Source organism: Equus asinus, chromosome 1 (assembly GCF_041296235.1).
Source record: "Equus asinus isolate D_3611 breed Donkey chromosome 1, EquAss-T2T_v2, whole genome shotgun sequence".
NCBI classification, from domain to species: domain Eukaryota; kingdom Metazoa; phylum Chordata; class Mammalia; order Perissodactyla; family Equidae; genus Equus; species Equus asinus.
Window position 1 is genome coordinate 134,340,493 of NC_091790.1, and position 15,404 is coordinate 134,355,896.

The 15,404-nt window shown below is 37.7% G+C and overlaps 1 protein-coding gene across 7 annotated transcripts in view; it reads left to right on the forward strand.

Moving 5' to 3' along the window:
• Positions 1-15,404, forward strand: part of CDK14 (cyclin dependent kinase 14) — a 550,632-nt gene that overhangs the window by 118,415 nt on the left and 416,813 nt on the right. For all 7 annotated transcript variants that reach the window (XM_014842923.3, XM_070508163.1, XM_070508157.1 and 4 more), the window contains one exon: positions 9,502-9,747. In XM_014842923.3, coding sequence (XP_014698409.1) covers positions 9,502-9,747 — 246 coding nt within the window. The remainder of the gene's footprint in view (positions 1-9,501; positions 9,748-15,404) is intronic.

Sequence of the window (15,404 nt, forward strand, 5' to 3'; positions counted from 1 at the left end):
CTGCTGAGACACTAACAATGTATGTGTAAAGGGCAATGAAAGCTGATCGTGTATAGAATGTCCAAGGGTCTTCTGTGCCTGGAACATCCACAACTAGTGGCCTTTGTACTTGGCGAAGTGCCCACGTCCTTAAAAATATATATGGCTAATAAATGTAATTTTGAAAACCATTTGTTTCAATCTATTTAAACATTACTGACTTCATTAAATTCCCTTAACTTCAAATACTAATTTCGTGTGACATTATTTTAACATATTTCAGATACCTTAAACAAAGAAAACATGCACAAATATGATTATTGCAGATTATATTACTACGCACACTCATCCTATACACCAACACTGTGGGTTTAATTAATTTCATTACTGTTTCTGTCTTTTTTTTTTTTTTTTTTGAGGAAGATTAGCCCTGAGCTAACTGCTACCAATCCTCCTCTTTTTGCTGAGGGAGACTGGCCCTGAGCTGATATCCAGGCCCATCTTCCTCTACTTTATATGTGGGACGCCTACCACAGCATGGCTTGCCAAGCGGTGCCATGTCCACACCTGGGATCTGAACAGGTAAACCCCGGGCCGCCAAAGGGGAACGTGCGAACTTAACCTCTGCACCACCGGGCTGGCCCCATCTTTATGTCTTTTTATACCTTCCTAGGGTTATAGATCTACTTTTTTGGATCCATTCCAGGGGTTTCAGTAGTAATATTTTTTGAATCTTCTTGGGGTCGTGTAGTCTTTACAAGTCCACAAGTAGAACAGTGCCTTCTCAGAATAGCTGGGGTTGCAGAATCTGAGTTGTCGATTGTTGGGGTCTTGGTTGTTTCTTCCTAAGTGATTCAGATCTGAGTCACTTAGCACATTAGCAGTCAAGTTGAATTTTATTTTTAAGGGTTAAATTTTGGTTAGTTATTAAAATTTAACCGATTTCCAAAAAATGCCTTCCACATTGGTTTCACATAAGTTTTCAGTCTGGCGTCTCTCCACCAGATACATTCTTTGGAAACAGTTGCTTAGGCAACACCATGTCCTCTTTAGTCTATTATTATGTTATATTGACCTGTTCTGTCATTGGAGCATCCTGTGTTGCTGCTGTTTCTACACTTGTGCTGCTTAGCCCCTCTCTCCACAGGCCCTGCTCAGTTATTCCTGTTCTTGGTACAGTTCCTACTTTTTCTAGCACTGCTTGACTTACTCACAGTTCCGTGTGTTGAAACCAACCAGATCCCGTTATAATCATCCTTCTTTTATGTTATAACTGCGATTTGCCCTTCATATTAACTTTTTTCTCTTGAAATTATAATGAACTCATGGTCTTTCAATAACTCAACTTGTTCCATTTAACCATAATTTGATTTTCCTTTTGATGCTCAACTACATGATCACAGTCTGGCCAGTAGGAACCCCTACAGGCAGATTCCTTTTTCCTTCTAGCATCGTCCTTGACAGTTTTGAAATGATCCTAGTTTTCCCGTAACAGCTGGGTATTTCACAGCTGTTTTGTGTTCCTGCCCTGTGAACTGGAATCAGGTTACTTTCTAAGGATTTCTCTTTTTTCAAAGTGGAAAATTGGAACATAGACCAGAATCTGGGCACTAGGGGTGCACATGAAAGTTAGAGTGGATCAAAGGGCTACTGTTTGCTGGTTGGAAACATCTGCTTTTGGGGTTATGGGTTCACATTGATTTTTTTTTCCAATTTGACATATCATATTTCTGTCCCCTAGTTTTGTTATAATCTGAGGTTAAATCTGTCATCAAGACTGTAAGCATTTTGTCGTGAGAAGAAAGACAGATTCTGTTTGGGGAGGGGAAATGTTTATTTAGATTACTGACAGGTAGTTAGAAGGGTTCAAATGAACACAGGCATTAGGGAGTAGCGCCAGTGTATAATTTGGCTTCTAGAACCTTCTTTTATTGCAAGAAGAGCTCAAGTCTACTCACTCTTCTCTTCGCCTACCCTGGGTACTTCAATAATTGTACTCTGAGAGCTGCCAGAAATTGCAGCTTCCAGGGGGGTGGGCACGATTCTTACTGCATCTTGCCCACAGCCTTCTCCAGGAAAGCCTCCCCTGTCTTCTTTTTGGGGTTTGTGGGGCGAATTGCCTGACAAGTTCGTGAAGTCAGCAAGGCTGGTTCCCGCTATCTTTGTGGCCTGGACTCTGCTTTCTTTTGTGCTCGTGGTTAACAGAGATGGCCAGATCACGTTTAAGTTGTTTGTCCCAAATATTGGAAACTTAAAACTTTTCCAGAACAGTCACTTTGCCGTGTGCGGAAAACTCAAGGATAGATTACTTTCCTGGATGAAGATGCATGCACAAAGCAGGTGCTGATACTGGTATTATTCACACAAACCCCCGGCCAAATGGAGACCAGCATCAATTGTGTATAAAGTTTATTATGTGGAGAGCTTGTTTGGGCTTTATAATGTTGATGGAGTTACATCATGTAGAAAACTCTCAGTATATGGTCATTTATTGATAATAGTCATAACATCGTGACTTATTTTCTCCTCGATCTGATACAGTGTATCAAATTCGGAAGGTGGTATCTGCAACATGTTCCTAAGAACATTCCGCTCAAATATCAAAGTGCTTCAAGCAATTTCAGTAAAGCAAGTATATTAGTTTTCTGGTCCTGTGTAACACATTACCACAAACTTACTAGCTTATTATCTTGCAGTTTCTGTAGGTTAGAAGTCCAGGCATGGCATAACTGGCTTCTCTGCCCTAAGTCCAGCTGGGTTGAAATCAAGGTGTTGGCCACAATTGTGATTCTCTCCTGGGGCTCAGGATCCTCTTACAAGCTCATTAATTGTTTGAAGAACTCATTTTCTTGTGGTTGTAGGACAGTGGTCCACATTTTCCTTATAGTTGTTAGTCAGTGACCACTCTCAGCTCTTCAGGCCTACCCTGCAGTTCTGTGCCATGTGGCCCCCATCGGCAGTTCACAGCATGATGTGTTTGCTTTCTTCCAGGCTAGCCAGATCACATCTCTCTGAATTCCTCTTCTGCAACTAGCTGGAGAAAACTCTTTGCTTTTGAGAGGCTCACCTGATTAGGTCAGGCCCACCCAAAGTGATCTCCCATTTGCCATATCACATAATATAATCATGGGAGGGATGGCTCATCATACTCATTGGGTGTCATTTTAGAATTCTGCCTATCACAATGAGCTTGTAGTTAATAAAAATTTTACTTTTGTTGATAGCATTTTGTGTGTGTGTGTATGTATGTTTATTTCTGTGTCAAGACTGCTGTTTTTTTGACAGTAGCTTTTAGATAATAAATGTTCCAGAGCCTCAGCCTTTTCAGCAAGAGAGCATGAAAACTACTCATTTGAATGAACCTTCTTAAATCTGATTTATTAATTCAGCAGAACCTTATTTAGTTTTACTATGGACCAGACCCTGAGTGAGGCACTGTGGGAAAAGGCTGCAATAATGTTGACGACATCTTTGCCTGCGTGTAGCTGCGTAAGAAGATACTGAGTCTCAAATGCCTTCCGCTGATGGGGAGCCTGGAAAACACGGCACTCTGCAAGCCGCTGTGGGATATTGACATGTTTTCACACCATCGTGTGGACCAGGAGCTAACGAAGTGTGTTTGTGAATGTAGTAAATAAAACCCTAACCATAGGCAAGTTTTCATACAAGTATACTGTTTCCAAGAAACTTTATGTTTTGGAATGCACGTGACAAAGTTTTAATATTCATAATATTCAAAGGGCACTCAGGAAACAATTAAAAAACAGGACATTCCAATAGAAAAATTGGATAACAGCAATGACAAAAAAGGCAATTCACAAAGGACAGAACACAACTGATCAGAAAGCACATGAACCTCCTGCCAACTGTAAACCCTGTGAAACGTGCTACCTATTTAAAATTATTGATTGGGACTTTTTAAGCTCATTTTAAAATTAACTCATTTAATCTTCAAAACAAACCTATGGTTTCCTATTATTATTTATTATATTTATGATTATTTGTTTGAATTGTTATTTTTTTCCCATTTTATAGACAAGGAAGTTGAGGCACAGAGAGGTTGACTAAGTTGCCAGAGGTCACACAGGTAGTGAGTGATGGAGCAGGAGTCTGAACGCAGGTAGTCTGGTTCCAGAGTTCATCTCTCAGTATCAGTTTATATTTCAGTACAAATCACCAAGCAGCATTTGATAATACTGCCTACCTCTCCATGTTCAGGTCACTACGCTATCCCCCAGGAGAAACTTGTTTTTTGTTAATGATTGTTTTCTACTTGAATTTTGTCTTTTGCCACTAGATGACAAAAGTGATAAACTTGAAATGTTTAAGAATGTTTGTGGGAAATATTTGAAGTTTAGAAATTTTGTTGAAATACTTTTCCCTCTTAAAAATTAGGAAAAGGCTGCCGCTCCTCTGTCTTAATGGTAGAGTACTTTAGAGAAGCTGGTTTCCACAGGTGCACAGTTTGGACTGATGTTTGCAATTATCAAGTGTGTCACAGTCAGACCCATTAAATGACAGGCTACCTGACTGGAAACATCTTAATGAATGTAGGACCATCAATATAAGGTGTGAAGAAGGAGATAAGGCTTTACTTGTGGTAGATTCTGTAACAGTTTTTCTGCCTTAAATTATATAGATTTGGAGAGTTTTGAAAATTTCCAATTGGAGTCCCTTTGTCTCCTAAAGTTAAGAGATAATCCTGTGAGTCTTAGTTTTGCCGGAATTGACAGCATGAAGGGCAGCAAATGAAAGGTTTGTATGAGTTTATATGATTTCATGAACTAGTTAAGAACTAAGTTCATTCTCGTAACTTTGATGCTATCCTTACAGCTCTTCTTTCCTCTGCTGATGTGTTGAAATGACATGTGTCATTTACCCCTTGCTGATTTTTTTGGCTGTGCCTGTGTTAGTGTACATGTGCTACAAAGTTGTACTTCATCGTGAATTTTTCCCCATATATTTAGAAAAAATTTTGCCCATGTATTTCACCATAAATGGAGTTTTCCATCTGAGAAAGTCTAGTTTACTAAGATAGTTCAAAGACCTTGAGTAAAAAATAGAACGTACGGTTAAATAGAATGTAGGATTAGCTCCATATTCTCCTGGGCAAAACTAAGAGATAGTTCCATGGAGTTTATGCTTCAAGGAGAGGGTTAGACTCCAAACATGGTCACCATTTTCCCATCATCTCTGTGTCAATCCAATCCCCATTTACACTTTTCATATTATCATTTTATATACATTCGTTACCTCACTTCATTTATATGTATATGTGTAGATCTTCTTTTAAGTTAAGAAAGAAATTATTAAGGTTTTATGGCCAAAACATAGAGATTAGTTTCTTCCTGAGAGTGTCACAGTAAATTGAAAGGCTCAGGAATTGGTCCCTCTGTTTCGGTTTTCCCTTTTAGTTTTTCTCCTGTCAGCCATATTTTGTAGTTTCTGTGTACAGATCTTGCACGTATTTTGTCAGATTTATCACTAAATATTTTATATTATTTGAAGCTGTTTATGTGTTTTAAATTTAAATTTCTAGTATTGTTTGTGGCTACTATCCAGAAATACGAATGATTTTTGTATATTGATCATTTATCTTGTAGTCTTGAAAACTTATTAATTCTAATGATTCTGTGTAGGTTTCATTGGATTTTCTACATAGACAATAATGTTTTCTGTGAATAAAGTCGGTTTTATTTCTTACTTTACAATATGGATGCTTTTTATTTCTTTTTTCTTGCTTGTGGCAATGTCTAGAACTTGTAATACAATGTTGAATCAGTGATGAGAGTGGACATTCCTGATTTGTTCCTGTTCTTAGGAGAAAGGCATTCAGTTTCTCACTATTAACTTTTATGTTAGCTGTAGTTTTTTTGTAGATGCCCTGTATCATGTCAAGCAAGTTTTCCTCTATCTTTAGTTTGTTGAGTTTTAATCATGAATGGGTATTGGATTTTGTCAAATGCTCTTTCTGAGTCTATTGAGATACTCTTATGATTTAAAAAAGTCTGTGTGTTAGTTATCTATTGCTACATAACAAATTACTCCAAAACTTAGCATCTTAAGATGACAAACATATTTTTCGTCTCACAGTTTCTGTTGGTCTAGAATGCAGGTGCTCCTTAGCTGCTGCCTCTGGCTCAGGGTGTCTCCTGAAGTTCTAGGCAAGCAGTAGGCCAGGGCTGTGGCTGCGCTTGAAGGTGCAACTCGCCTGATTGTTTGCAGTCCTCAGTCCAGCTGCACTTGTGCCCCTCCACAGGGCTGCCTCGTCACATGGCAGCTGGCTTTGCCCAGGGCTAGTGATCTAAGAAAGAAGGAACGAGAGGGAGGCAGTACCAATGCAGAAGCCATGATCTTTTTATAATCTTTTCTCAGAAGTGATATCCCGTGATTTTTGCCGTATTCTGTTTACTGAATACAAGTCAACGAATGCAGCCTACTACACTCAAGATCTGAGGACTAAAGAAGAGTGTGATACCTGGAAGTGGCCATCACTGGAGGTCATTTTAGGGACTTCTTACCATGGTATATTAAAATGATGAAACTTAAGCCAACTTTGCCTCCCTTGGACTAATGCTGCTTTTTCATGATTTATTATCCTTTTTATATATTATTGGATTGAATTTGTTAAAAATGTGTTGACAATTTTTATATCTATATTCATGAGAGAAATTTATCTGTAGTTTTCTTGTAATATTTTTGTCTGCTTTTGGTGGTGGAATGATGCTAACTTCATAAATGAGTTGGGAAGTATTCTCTCCTCTTCGGTTTCTTGGAAGAGTTTCTGTAGAATTGTAATTGCTTTTTCCTTAAATGTTTGGTTTACTTCACCAGTGGTGCTCTCTGGCCCTGGAATTTTCTTTGTGATAAAGTTTTTGGCTACAAATTTAATTTCTTTAATAGACGTCGGCCTAGTCAGGTCATCCATTTCCTTTTGAGTGCACTTTGGTAGTTTTTGTCTTTCAAGGAATTTGTTTCATCTCAGTTGCTGAATTTATTTGTGTAAAGTTGTTCATAGCATTTGTAGCATCTGTTTTTTTTCTTTTTTCTTTTGTGAGGAAGATTGGCCCCGAGCTAACATCTGTTGCCAATCTTCCTTTTTTTGCTTAAGGTAGACCGTCGCTGAGCTAACATCTCTGCCAGCCTTCCTCTATTTTTGACGTGGGATGCTGCTGCAGTGTGGCTTGACAGGTGGTGCTAGGTCTGTGCCTGGGATCCAAACCTGTGAACGCCAGGCAACTGAAGCAGAGCATACAAACTTAACAACCAGGCCACTGGGCCGGCCCCAAGTAGAATCTGTTTTTCTTGTTCTGTCCTGATCAGTCTGGCTAGATGTTTATCACTTTTTTTGATCTTCTCTGAAAATCAGCTTTTGGTTTCATTGATTTTCTTTGTTGTTTTCATTTTCTATTTCATCTATTTCCACTCTGATATTTATACATCATTTTTATTCTTCTACTTATTTTGGGTTTCAATTGTTCTTCTTTTTCTAGTATTTTAAAGAGTAATCTTATTGCTTTGAGACCTTTCTTTTTTTCTCCTACGTGCATTTAGTACTATAAATTCTTATAGAGCTAAAGTACTACTTTAGCTGCATCCTGCCATTTTGCTATTTTGTCTTGTTATTTTCATTTGGTTCAAGATACATTCTAATTCCTCTTTCGCATTATCTAGTTTCCAAATATTTGCTGTCATACTTTATCTTTTAAAGTACTTATTTTTTTCTCTGGCTCCTTTTTAAGATAATCTCTTTATCATTGGTTTTAAGCAATTTGTTTTCAATATGCCTTCATGTCATTTTCTTTGTATTTCTTGTGCTTGGGGCTCATTGACTTTTCAGGCCTGTGTGTTTATGTATTATCTTTATAATTCAGTTGCTTCAGTGATGGGGGTGGTTTCACATCCACATCACATCTATTGCCTGTTGCGTTTACATCCTTAAGAAGAACATGTAAGTCTTTAAAAACATTGAGTGCACCTAATCTAGTTGTGATAAATTGTTAGTTTTTGCTCATGAGTAGAGAACTTTTCCTTGAGTCTTTTAAAGACATTTTCAGCAATTTTGTGGCAATAAAAGCATGATGATATCCTTCTTATTTGACTTGATTATAAGTCAGCCTGTGCTTAGTAGTTGCGACACACTCTTAGGACAGAGTTGATGCTTAATATTTAAGTAAATTTTCTTTGTTTCAAAAACTTGAGAGTGTTTCATTTAATTATATGTACCTTCTTACTCTAGTGGTTTTTTAAAATTACATTGTCAGACATTTATTATACAATTCAAACAATACAGGTATATAAAAAATTAGTAATCTTTCCTTTTCCATGTTCAATTCCACGTGTCTGGAGGTATCTTATGTTAACAGTTTAATGTATTTCCATCTATACCTTTCACTGTGCTCATACATATACATACAAATATCTATATCTATGTCTGTATCTGTCTGTCTGTATCTGTATCTGTCCATACACATAGATACATTTATTCCCCATATGGAGTCATCCTGTACATATTAGACATTTTATATTTTTACTTTAACAGTATGAGATTTTCTTAAATATCTTCTCTTTCCTTGCTTTTTAAAATAGAGATGGGGAAACTTTTTACAACAAGAAAAAAAAACCCTTAAAAGCAATTTCACAGTTATCTTTTCTCTAGAGAGAATAATAAAGTTACCTAGCTTTACAGACAAGCTAGAGGCTGTACAGTTATTTAATAAGAACAACAAAGTCTCCAGAGTACAGGGAGAACGAAAGGGCTAGAACATAAAATGGAAAACAAGGAGCAAAAGTCAGAGAGACTGACATGCAATGAGAGAGTGCTGTGCACGGAGAAGGAGCGGAGAGGTTGAAGGAATGAGGGGTCTAGTGGAATGATGGAAACAAAATTTGGAATTGAGTAGTAATCACCATTTTTCTTTTACAGTATTATTCCTTTTCATCCATTAGTTTCGGTATTAGGAAAACACAGTGTTTTCAGTTTTTCCACATCTTTAACCATTAGCTTTTTTATATGTTTCATTCCAGTTTGCAGATGAAATCAAGATGGGGACAGATTTTAAACATACATATTCAAGCATAAAATTTTTGAAGAACGTAATGATCTTTCTCTCTAGCCATGTTAACTGCTCACGTGATGCCCATCAGTTAAAATGGCCATCTGATGTAGCTCAACTGATTTTTTATTAAAGGCAAGTTTTCCAACTTTTTAAATGATTCAGGAAGAATCCCACTTGCAGTCAGTTGGTAAAACATGTGGTGGAGTTCAAGAACTACCTTAGGGCAATCGCAGTCCAGGCCTAGAGTGTCCCTTTTTAGTGTCAGCCCTAAGTGAGTATAAGCAGAATGATTATAAGGAATTTTACATATTGTGGTTTAAGCTGGTAGGGCTTTTAGAACGTGGCCTTTTTGGGTATTTCCTGAAATTTAAATTGGCATGTGTTCTAGAATATCAAATCAGCATGTTTAGTGATATGAAAGTTTCAATGGAGAGTTCTGAGTTTAATTTCTTTTTTTTTCCAGATATGTGTCACAAAGATGTCTACACGGAACTGCCAGGGAATGGACTCAGTGATCAAACCCCTGGACACAATTCCTGAGGATAAAAAAGTCAGGGTTCAGAGGACACAGAGCACTTTTGACCCATTTGAGAAACCAGCTAATCAAGTGAAGAGGGTGCATTCTGAGAACAATGCTTGCATTAACTTTAAGACCTCCTCCACCGGCAAAGAGTCACCAAAAGTCAGGCGGCACTCTAGCCCCAGCTCGGTGAGTGCAGTCTTCTCCCTTCTCACTGGGTAAACCTGGAGGATCCCTCTCATAATGGCAGCACGCTGTGCTGGAAGACGGCAGGTGGCTTTATCAGTGCATTATTATGCATTCTCTCCCAGGGTGGTTTGATGTTTTGGAAGAGAGAGAGAGCACAAACTATACACGGACTCTTTATTCGTTAAGCACCCAGCAAGCAAATGAGACATGATTCAACTTATTTTTGGAAAAATCATTTTTTTCTAGTTGTTTCCAGTTAGAAGAATTTATATGTAAAAATCCTTTAGTATGTCAAAATCTTAGAGAGGATATTGAACTTTACTGTGTTTGCGGGCAGTAAGGATAGTTTTTGAATTTGGCAAATTCACAAAGAATTTCATTTCAGAATGCATGTTAAAAGTTGTTCACTTGTCTTATTCCAGTTTGTTTTCAGTGTAAATATTTTAAAATTTATGAACTAGGCATTGAAGTTGTTCTTTTTAAAGAGAAATGCTATTCATCACAGTGAAATTTTCTAAACTCAAACGATATCAAGGCAAGTCTTGCCTTTTGACCTAAGGAGGTACAATGTTCTGAGGTGATTGCTACTTTTTGACTGTAAAATTTTTACTGAAACTCATTTTTCCAAGACTGGCCTTCATTTAGCAATGTTAAAAAACCCCTTATAATTATGTTTTGAAATTAAGTAATTTTCAGATTTAACCTACACCTAAGAACTTTTTGACATAGATGCTCTAAGAGTTTAAAAGGTAAAAGGAGAATGCTATAAGAGAATTTTGATTCTGTCATCTTGCTAAGAAATACATTCCATTTCACAAATTTTAAATATTAAATTCCATGAGGGCAAAACAGGGCAAGAAATAACTGCTAGAGGAATATTGACACTTCAATTTTATTAAAGTATATGGCAGTGCACAAATCCTGTGCACTCATTTTGTATTAATGAAGCAGAAATAAATATTGTTAATGCAACATTTGTGAAGAGAATTGATTATCTGGTTTTCCCCAACCTGGCCTCCATAATCTTGTCTTTGATTGTAAGATTGCGTCCATCTAGGTCACAGATACATCACTAACTCCTGGGAGAACTTTTAGATTTAGTATCATTTAGGTGAAATGAAAGGAATTGTTGAGAATGATTAAACCTATTGTTATAGACAAAGAATTATATATATATATATATATATATATATATATATATATTTTGAGGAAGATTAGCCCTGAGCTAACTGCTGCCAATCCTCCTCTTTTTGCTGAGGAACACTGGCCCTGAGCTAACATCCGTGCCCATCTTCCTCTACTTTATATGTGGGACGCCTACCACAGCATGGCTTGCCAAGCGGTGCCGTGTCCACACCTAGGGATCAGAACCGGCGAACCCCAGGCCGCCAAAGCGGAACGTGCACACTTAACTGCTGCACCACCAGGCCGGCCCCTATATTTCTTTTTACTATATAGTTAACTTACTATTAGTATACGTCCACCTATACATGATATATAGAGATCAGCATTTCAGATATTGCAACGAGGCATACTTAGACTAAAAAATTTTTCACTGTTTATCTGATATTCAAATTTAACTTGTCATTCTATATTTTATCTGCATCCTAGTTATTATACACTGGTGCATTATTTCTTTTGTTGCTCAAATTGTTCCTGCTTTGGCCGTTGGGAGCTCTTTTAGGTTGGGTCCTATGTCTTTTTTTTTTTTAACATCTGCTGCCAATCTTTTTTTTTTCCTCTTCTCCCTAAAGCCCCCCAGTACATAGTTGTATACTCTAGTTGTGAATGCCTCTAGCTGTACAAGTGGGACGCTGCCCCAGCTTGGCTTGGGGAGCCGTGCCATGTCTGCACCCAGGATCTGAACCGGCGAAACCCTGGGCCGCCAAAGCAGAGTGCCTCAACTTAATCACTCAGCCAAGGGGCTGGCCCCTCCTACGTCCTTTTGAAGTGTCTTCATCCCTTTGGTTTTTGAGCACTTCCTTACTTCGTGGTCCTACAAGATGCTTTTGGTTTTATATTGTATTTTCCCAGTCCCAGACCTAGAATCAGCCATTTCTCCAAAGAGCCCTGGTTCCTTTTATTTAGAAAATGGTACTTAGAAACCAAGATTGGGTGCTGGGTGTGCTTGTTGCTATTGAGGGTCACATAGTTTTAAGAGTCAGTGTGTACACCATAGTATAATGATAACAATGAGATTTTGATATTTTTAATTTTTAATAAGGAATTAATTAAAATGCTTATCAAGGAAGGTTGAGGCTTGTCTATCTGATGCACTCTGATTTCTCTCTCTTTCAAGTTAAGTTTTATTTTTATTAAAGTAATTCTTGGATATAGCTAAAAAAAATAAGAAAGGATTCTGGAAGGATGGTGGTGGCATAGGTTTTGAAATCCCTCATATAATTAGAGCAACTATTGGCAACAATTATAGGTGATAAGGTAGCTCTGTGAAGCTCAAAACAGGAGTGAGAGGAGCAAACCATGAACAGCTTTAGAACTGTGTGATATCAGAAAGCGTGAGGGAGGAAGCTCAGCTAAGGCAAGGGGACTAGTGACTGCTCTCAGAGCCAGGAAACCACCAAATTGCCATGAGGTATATGCTGGTGGCTCGTCCTGCCATTCTTAGGACAACAGCAATTGGGAGGGGACTTTGATGGTTCCTGTGAGTGGATGTGTGCAAGGAGACCATGAGATGGACTAGTGATATTGGAGTGGTCTGCTGGTCTTTCTCCTGTGACTTCTCTAGAATGTCAAATTGAAGCACCTTTCCCAGACAAAGCCCTGCACTGAAGAGAATGTTCTGGAGTAGACTTCTGTGCAGGATGGGATCAGTAGGAGCAGAGGAAAGAGAAGGTCCAGTAAGAAGTGTTGGAGTGAAACAGATGTGGAAACCTCAATGTGTGCAAGATTGTCATTTTTGTCACTTCATGAAAACAGAGAAAAGAAAAATTCCATAAACCTCTAAAAGCTATCTTGTCCATATCCCCCTCAAAATACTGAAAAACTAATTTTACGTAAAAATAACCAATAGAAAAATTATTAATTGGAATCCCATACAAAGCTATGAAAGATAGAGAGTCGGGAATAGAACAACATTTCTACAGATAAGGAAAGCAAGCTAGAAGGAGGTAAACTTATCTTTATTTTCAGATTTATGATGATATATCTCGAAAATCCTAAAGAATTAATGGAAATACTACAAACAATGAGAGAAGTTAGCCAAATAGCAGGTTATAAAATTAACATGCGAAACCCAATAGAAACTCTTATAAAAACAAAGAATCAGTGTTGAAAACTGATAAAGCAAATGACTAAGCATTTATTTTCTGTGATTCCTATATGAAATTCACCTCATGGTAACCTAGTCATTGATGAGGGGAAAATTCTCTTTTAAAAGTAATCCCACTAATAAATTAAGAAAGAATAATAGATTTAGGAATCACCATTTGACAATGATTATCAGTATCTGCTAGCATCAGCAGAAGAGAGACAGCCAGACATCATGATGTCCTGATGGAAGTATCTGAAAACCACCAACAGAATTAAGCCTGAATCTGAACAAGCCTCTAGATATAACTATTGATTTACAGTGTACAAAGGAATACATCAAGAGAGGATTTTCTCTGTTATATTCCTGTCCTCAAATACATGTCTCCTACTTTTTGGCTTTAATTAATATACAGTATTTACAGTCTCATGATAATATAAATACTGTACATGGTGAGGCCACATAGTGTACTATGATTAAATTTCTTTCCTTGCGTAACTTTTTGATTTTCCTAATCATAATTGCCTCCTCTTTTCACTCGTTCATAATTAATATAATTAATCAATAGAATTTTAGTCACAGATTGAGGCCCTGAACTATTTGATAAAACTATAAAACTCCTCTGAAACAAACCAGAATCAGGACTCTAGCAGCCCTTCTTCCCCATGAGACTGTCTTTGTGGCTCTCCATTGTCCCAATCCAATGTGGACTGCTTGATCTCCAAATTATGGTCATTCCTCCAAAGCGAATTTACCCATCTATTTTTCAGGATATGTAAGGCTTGTTGCTGTTATTCTGAGATGATTAAGAATGGGCCAGGGCCTCCTAGTTTTCTATTCACACTTTCTGGTGCTTTGTTTTCAATCTGACCCTTCATCCTGATTTCCACTGTTCCTGGTGTCCCAGTTCTAAGCTTCTCTGGGTCAGCCTCGTCAGGGATTAAACATCTGCCAGGATCATGGAGAGGCACGCACCTGACTGGGAGAGTCTAGGGAAAACGACCTGGTCTTTAAACCTACTCCAACTAGTCATTCTGGTTTTAGCCTATCCTTGAAGGTCAGCCTCCAATTCTTGCGTGTTTTTGGGATTCTGAAGCATGAGTTGACATTTCTTATTGGTTCACGCGGTGGTCAATGTCCTAGCCAGTGACCTCCTCATCTCCAAATGTTTGTTTGTATCTTGTCTGCGATCTTCTCCTTATTCATTCTATTTGCTCTTATGAGTTATAACTATTATCATTTTAGTACAGATTAGTGCGAGGGAGAGAGAAATACTTTGTTCAAGTCACCATGTTTAACTGGAAATTTCCACTGTTTCTCTCCTATTATATTGTTAACTTCTTTTAGATCCTCTTTCCTGAGTTTCTTATTGGGTTTGCCCTTTCCTGGTCCACCCTGGGGTGTCTTTCTTATATATCAGTGTACTTATATTACTTTGTGTGGAAACTGCTTTGCTTTCTTTTCATTTTTGGAGTTTTTGCTTCCATTCCATATGCCCTGGAAAATGTCTTTGCTCTTTTCTTCTCAAGCTGAAAATGGTTTCTTTTTCTCTTTTAGCATGATGCTACAATATTCTGTTTTATTCTTAGTTGTTTCTGCCTATTGCCTTTTTGTTCTCTCCCGTATTGTGATGGGAAGGGGTATTTTTTTATACTCTTTTTCATGGAAAGACTACTTTCTTTGTGTTCCTCATTGGGCAGAAATGGAAGTGGTAACACTTCTTGTGTAGCACCATTTTATATCCTGTCCAACAGTGTATGGGTTTGATCATTTCATACCCACTGGCATGGGAGTTTTATGAACATAGGTTTTATTATTCTTAAAGATTTTTAAAGGCTGATAAGCATCAAAGGAGTCTGTTTACCTAAGGGCCACCAGGATTAATTTCATATTTTTATTTTATTGTTATTCCTTTGAAAGTATTAGTTATCTTGAATAGGCTCCAAGACTACAGTTGAGAAGGAGGGAGAGTGAATAGAAGTGTGGCATTGAAACACCTATTTTAGTGAGGAAAGCCATTCTTGTTTCTTGGAAATACTGTGGTAGACACTATTGTACAATATCAAGTCTTCTCAGCTGAGTATGTGTCTCTATGCTGTTCACATACTGGTCATTGTCTGTTAGGAGTCATGACTGAAATTCAGAAACCAAGAGTACCTTGACCTCAGTGACCATCACACTCGTCTATACCTCCTGATTTTGTCCATACAGTGGCACTTTAAAATTCAGGCAAAGTGTAAAGAACGTTATTTTATTTAAATTGGTGTATTTCAAGAGATGTTTGACAGATTCTTTTTTTTTTGTTTCAGACGTTTTTTGAGTGTCTTCTCCTCCTGGGCCTAGTCCCTGGGTAGTGTTTAATACTATCACTGACAGGACAAACTTTCAC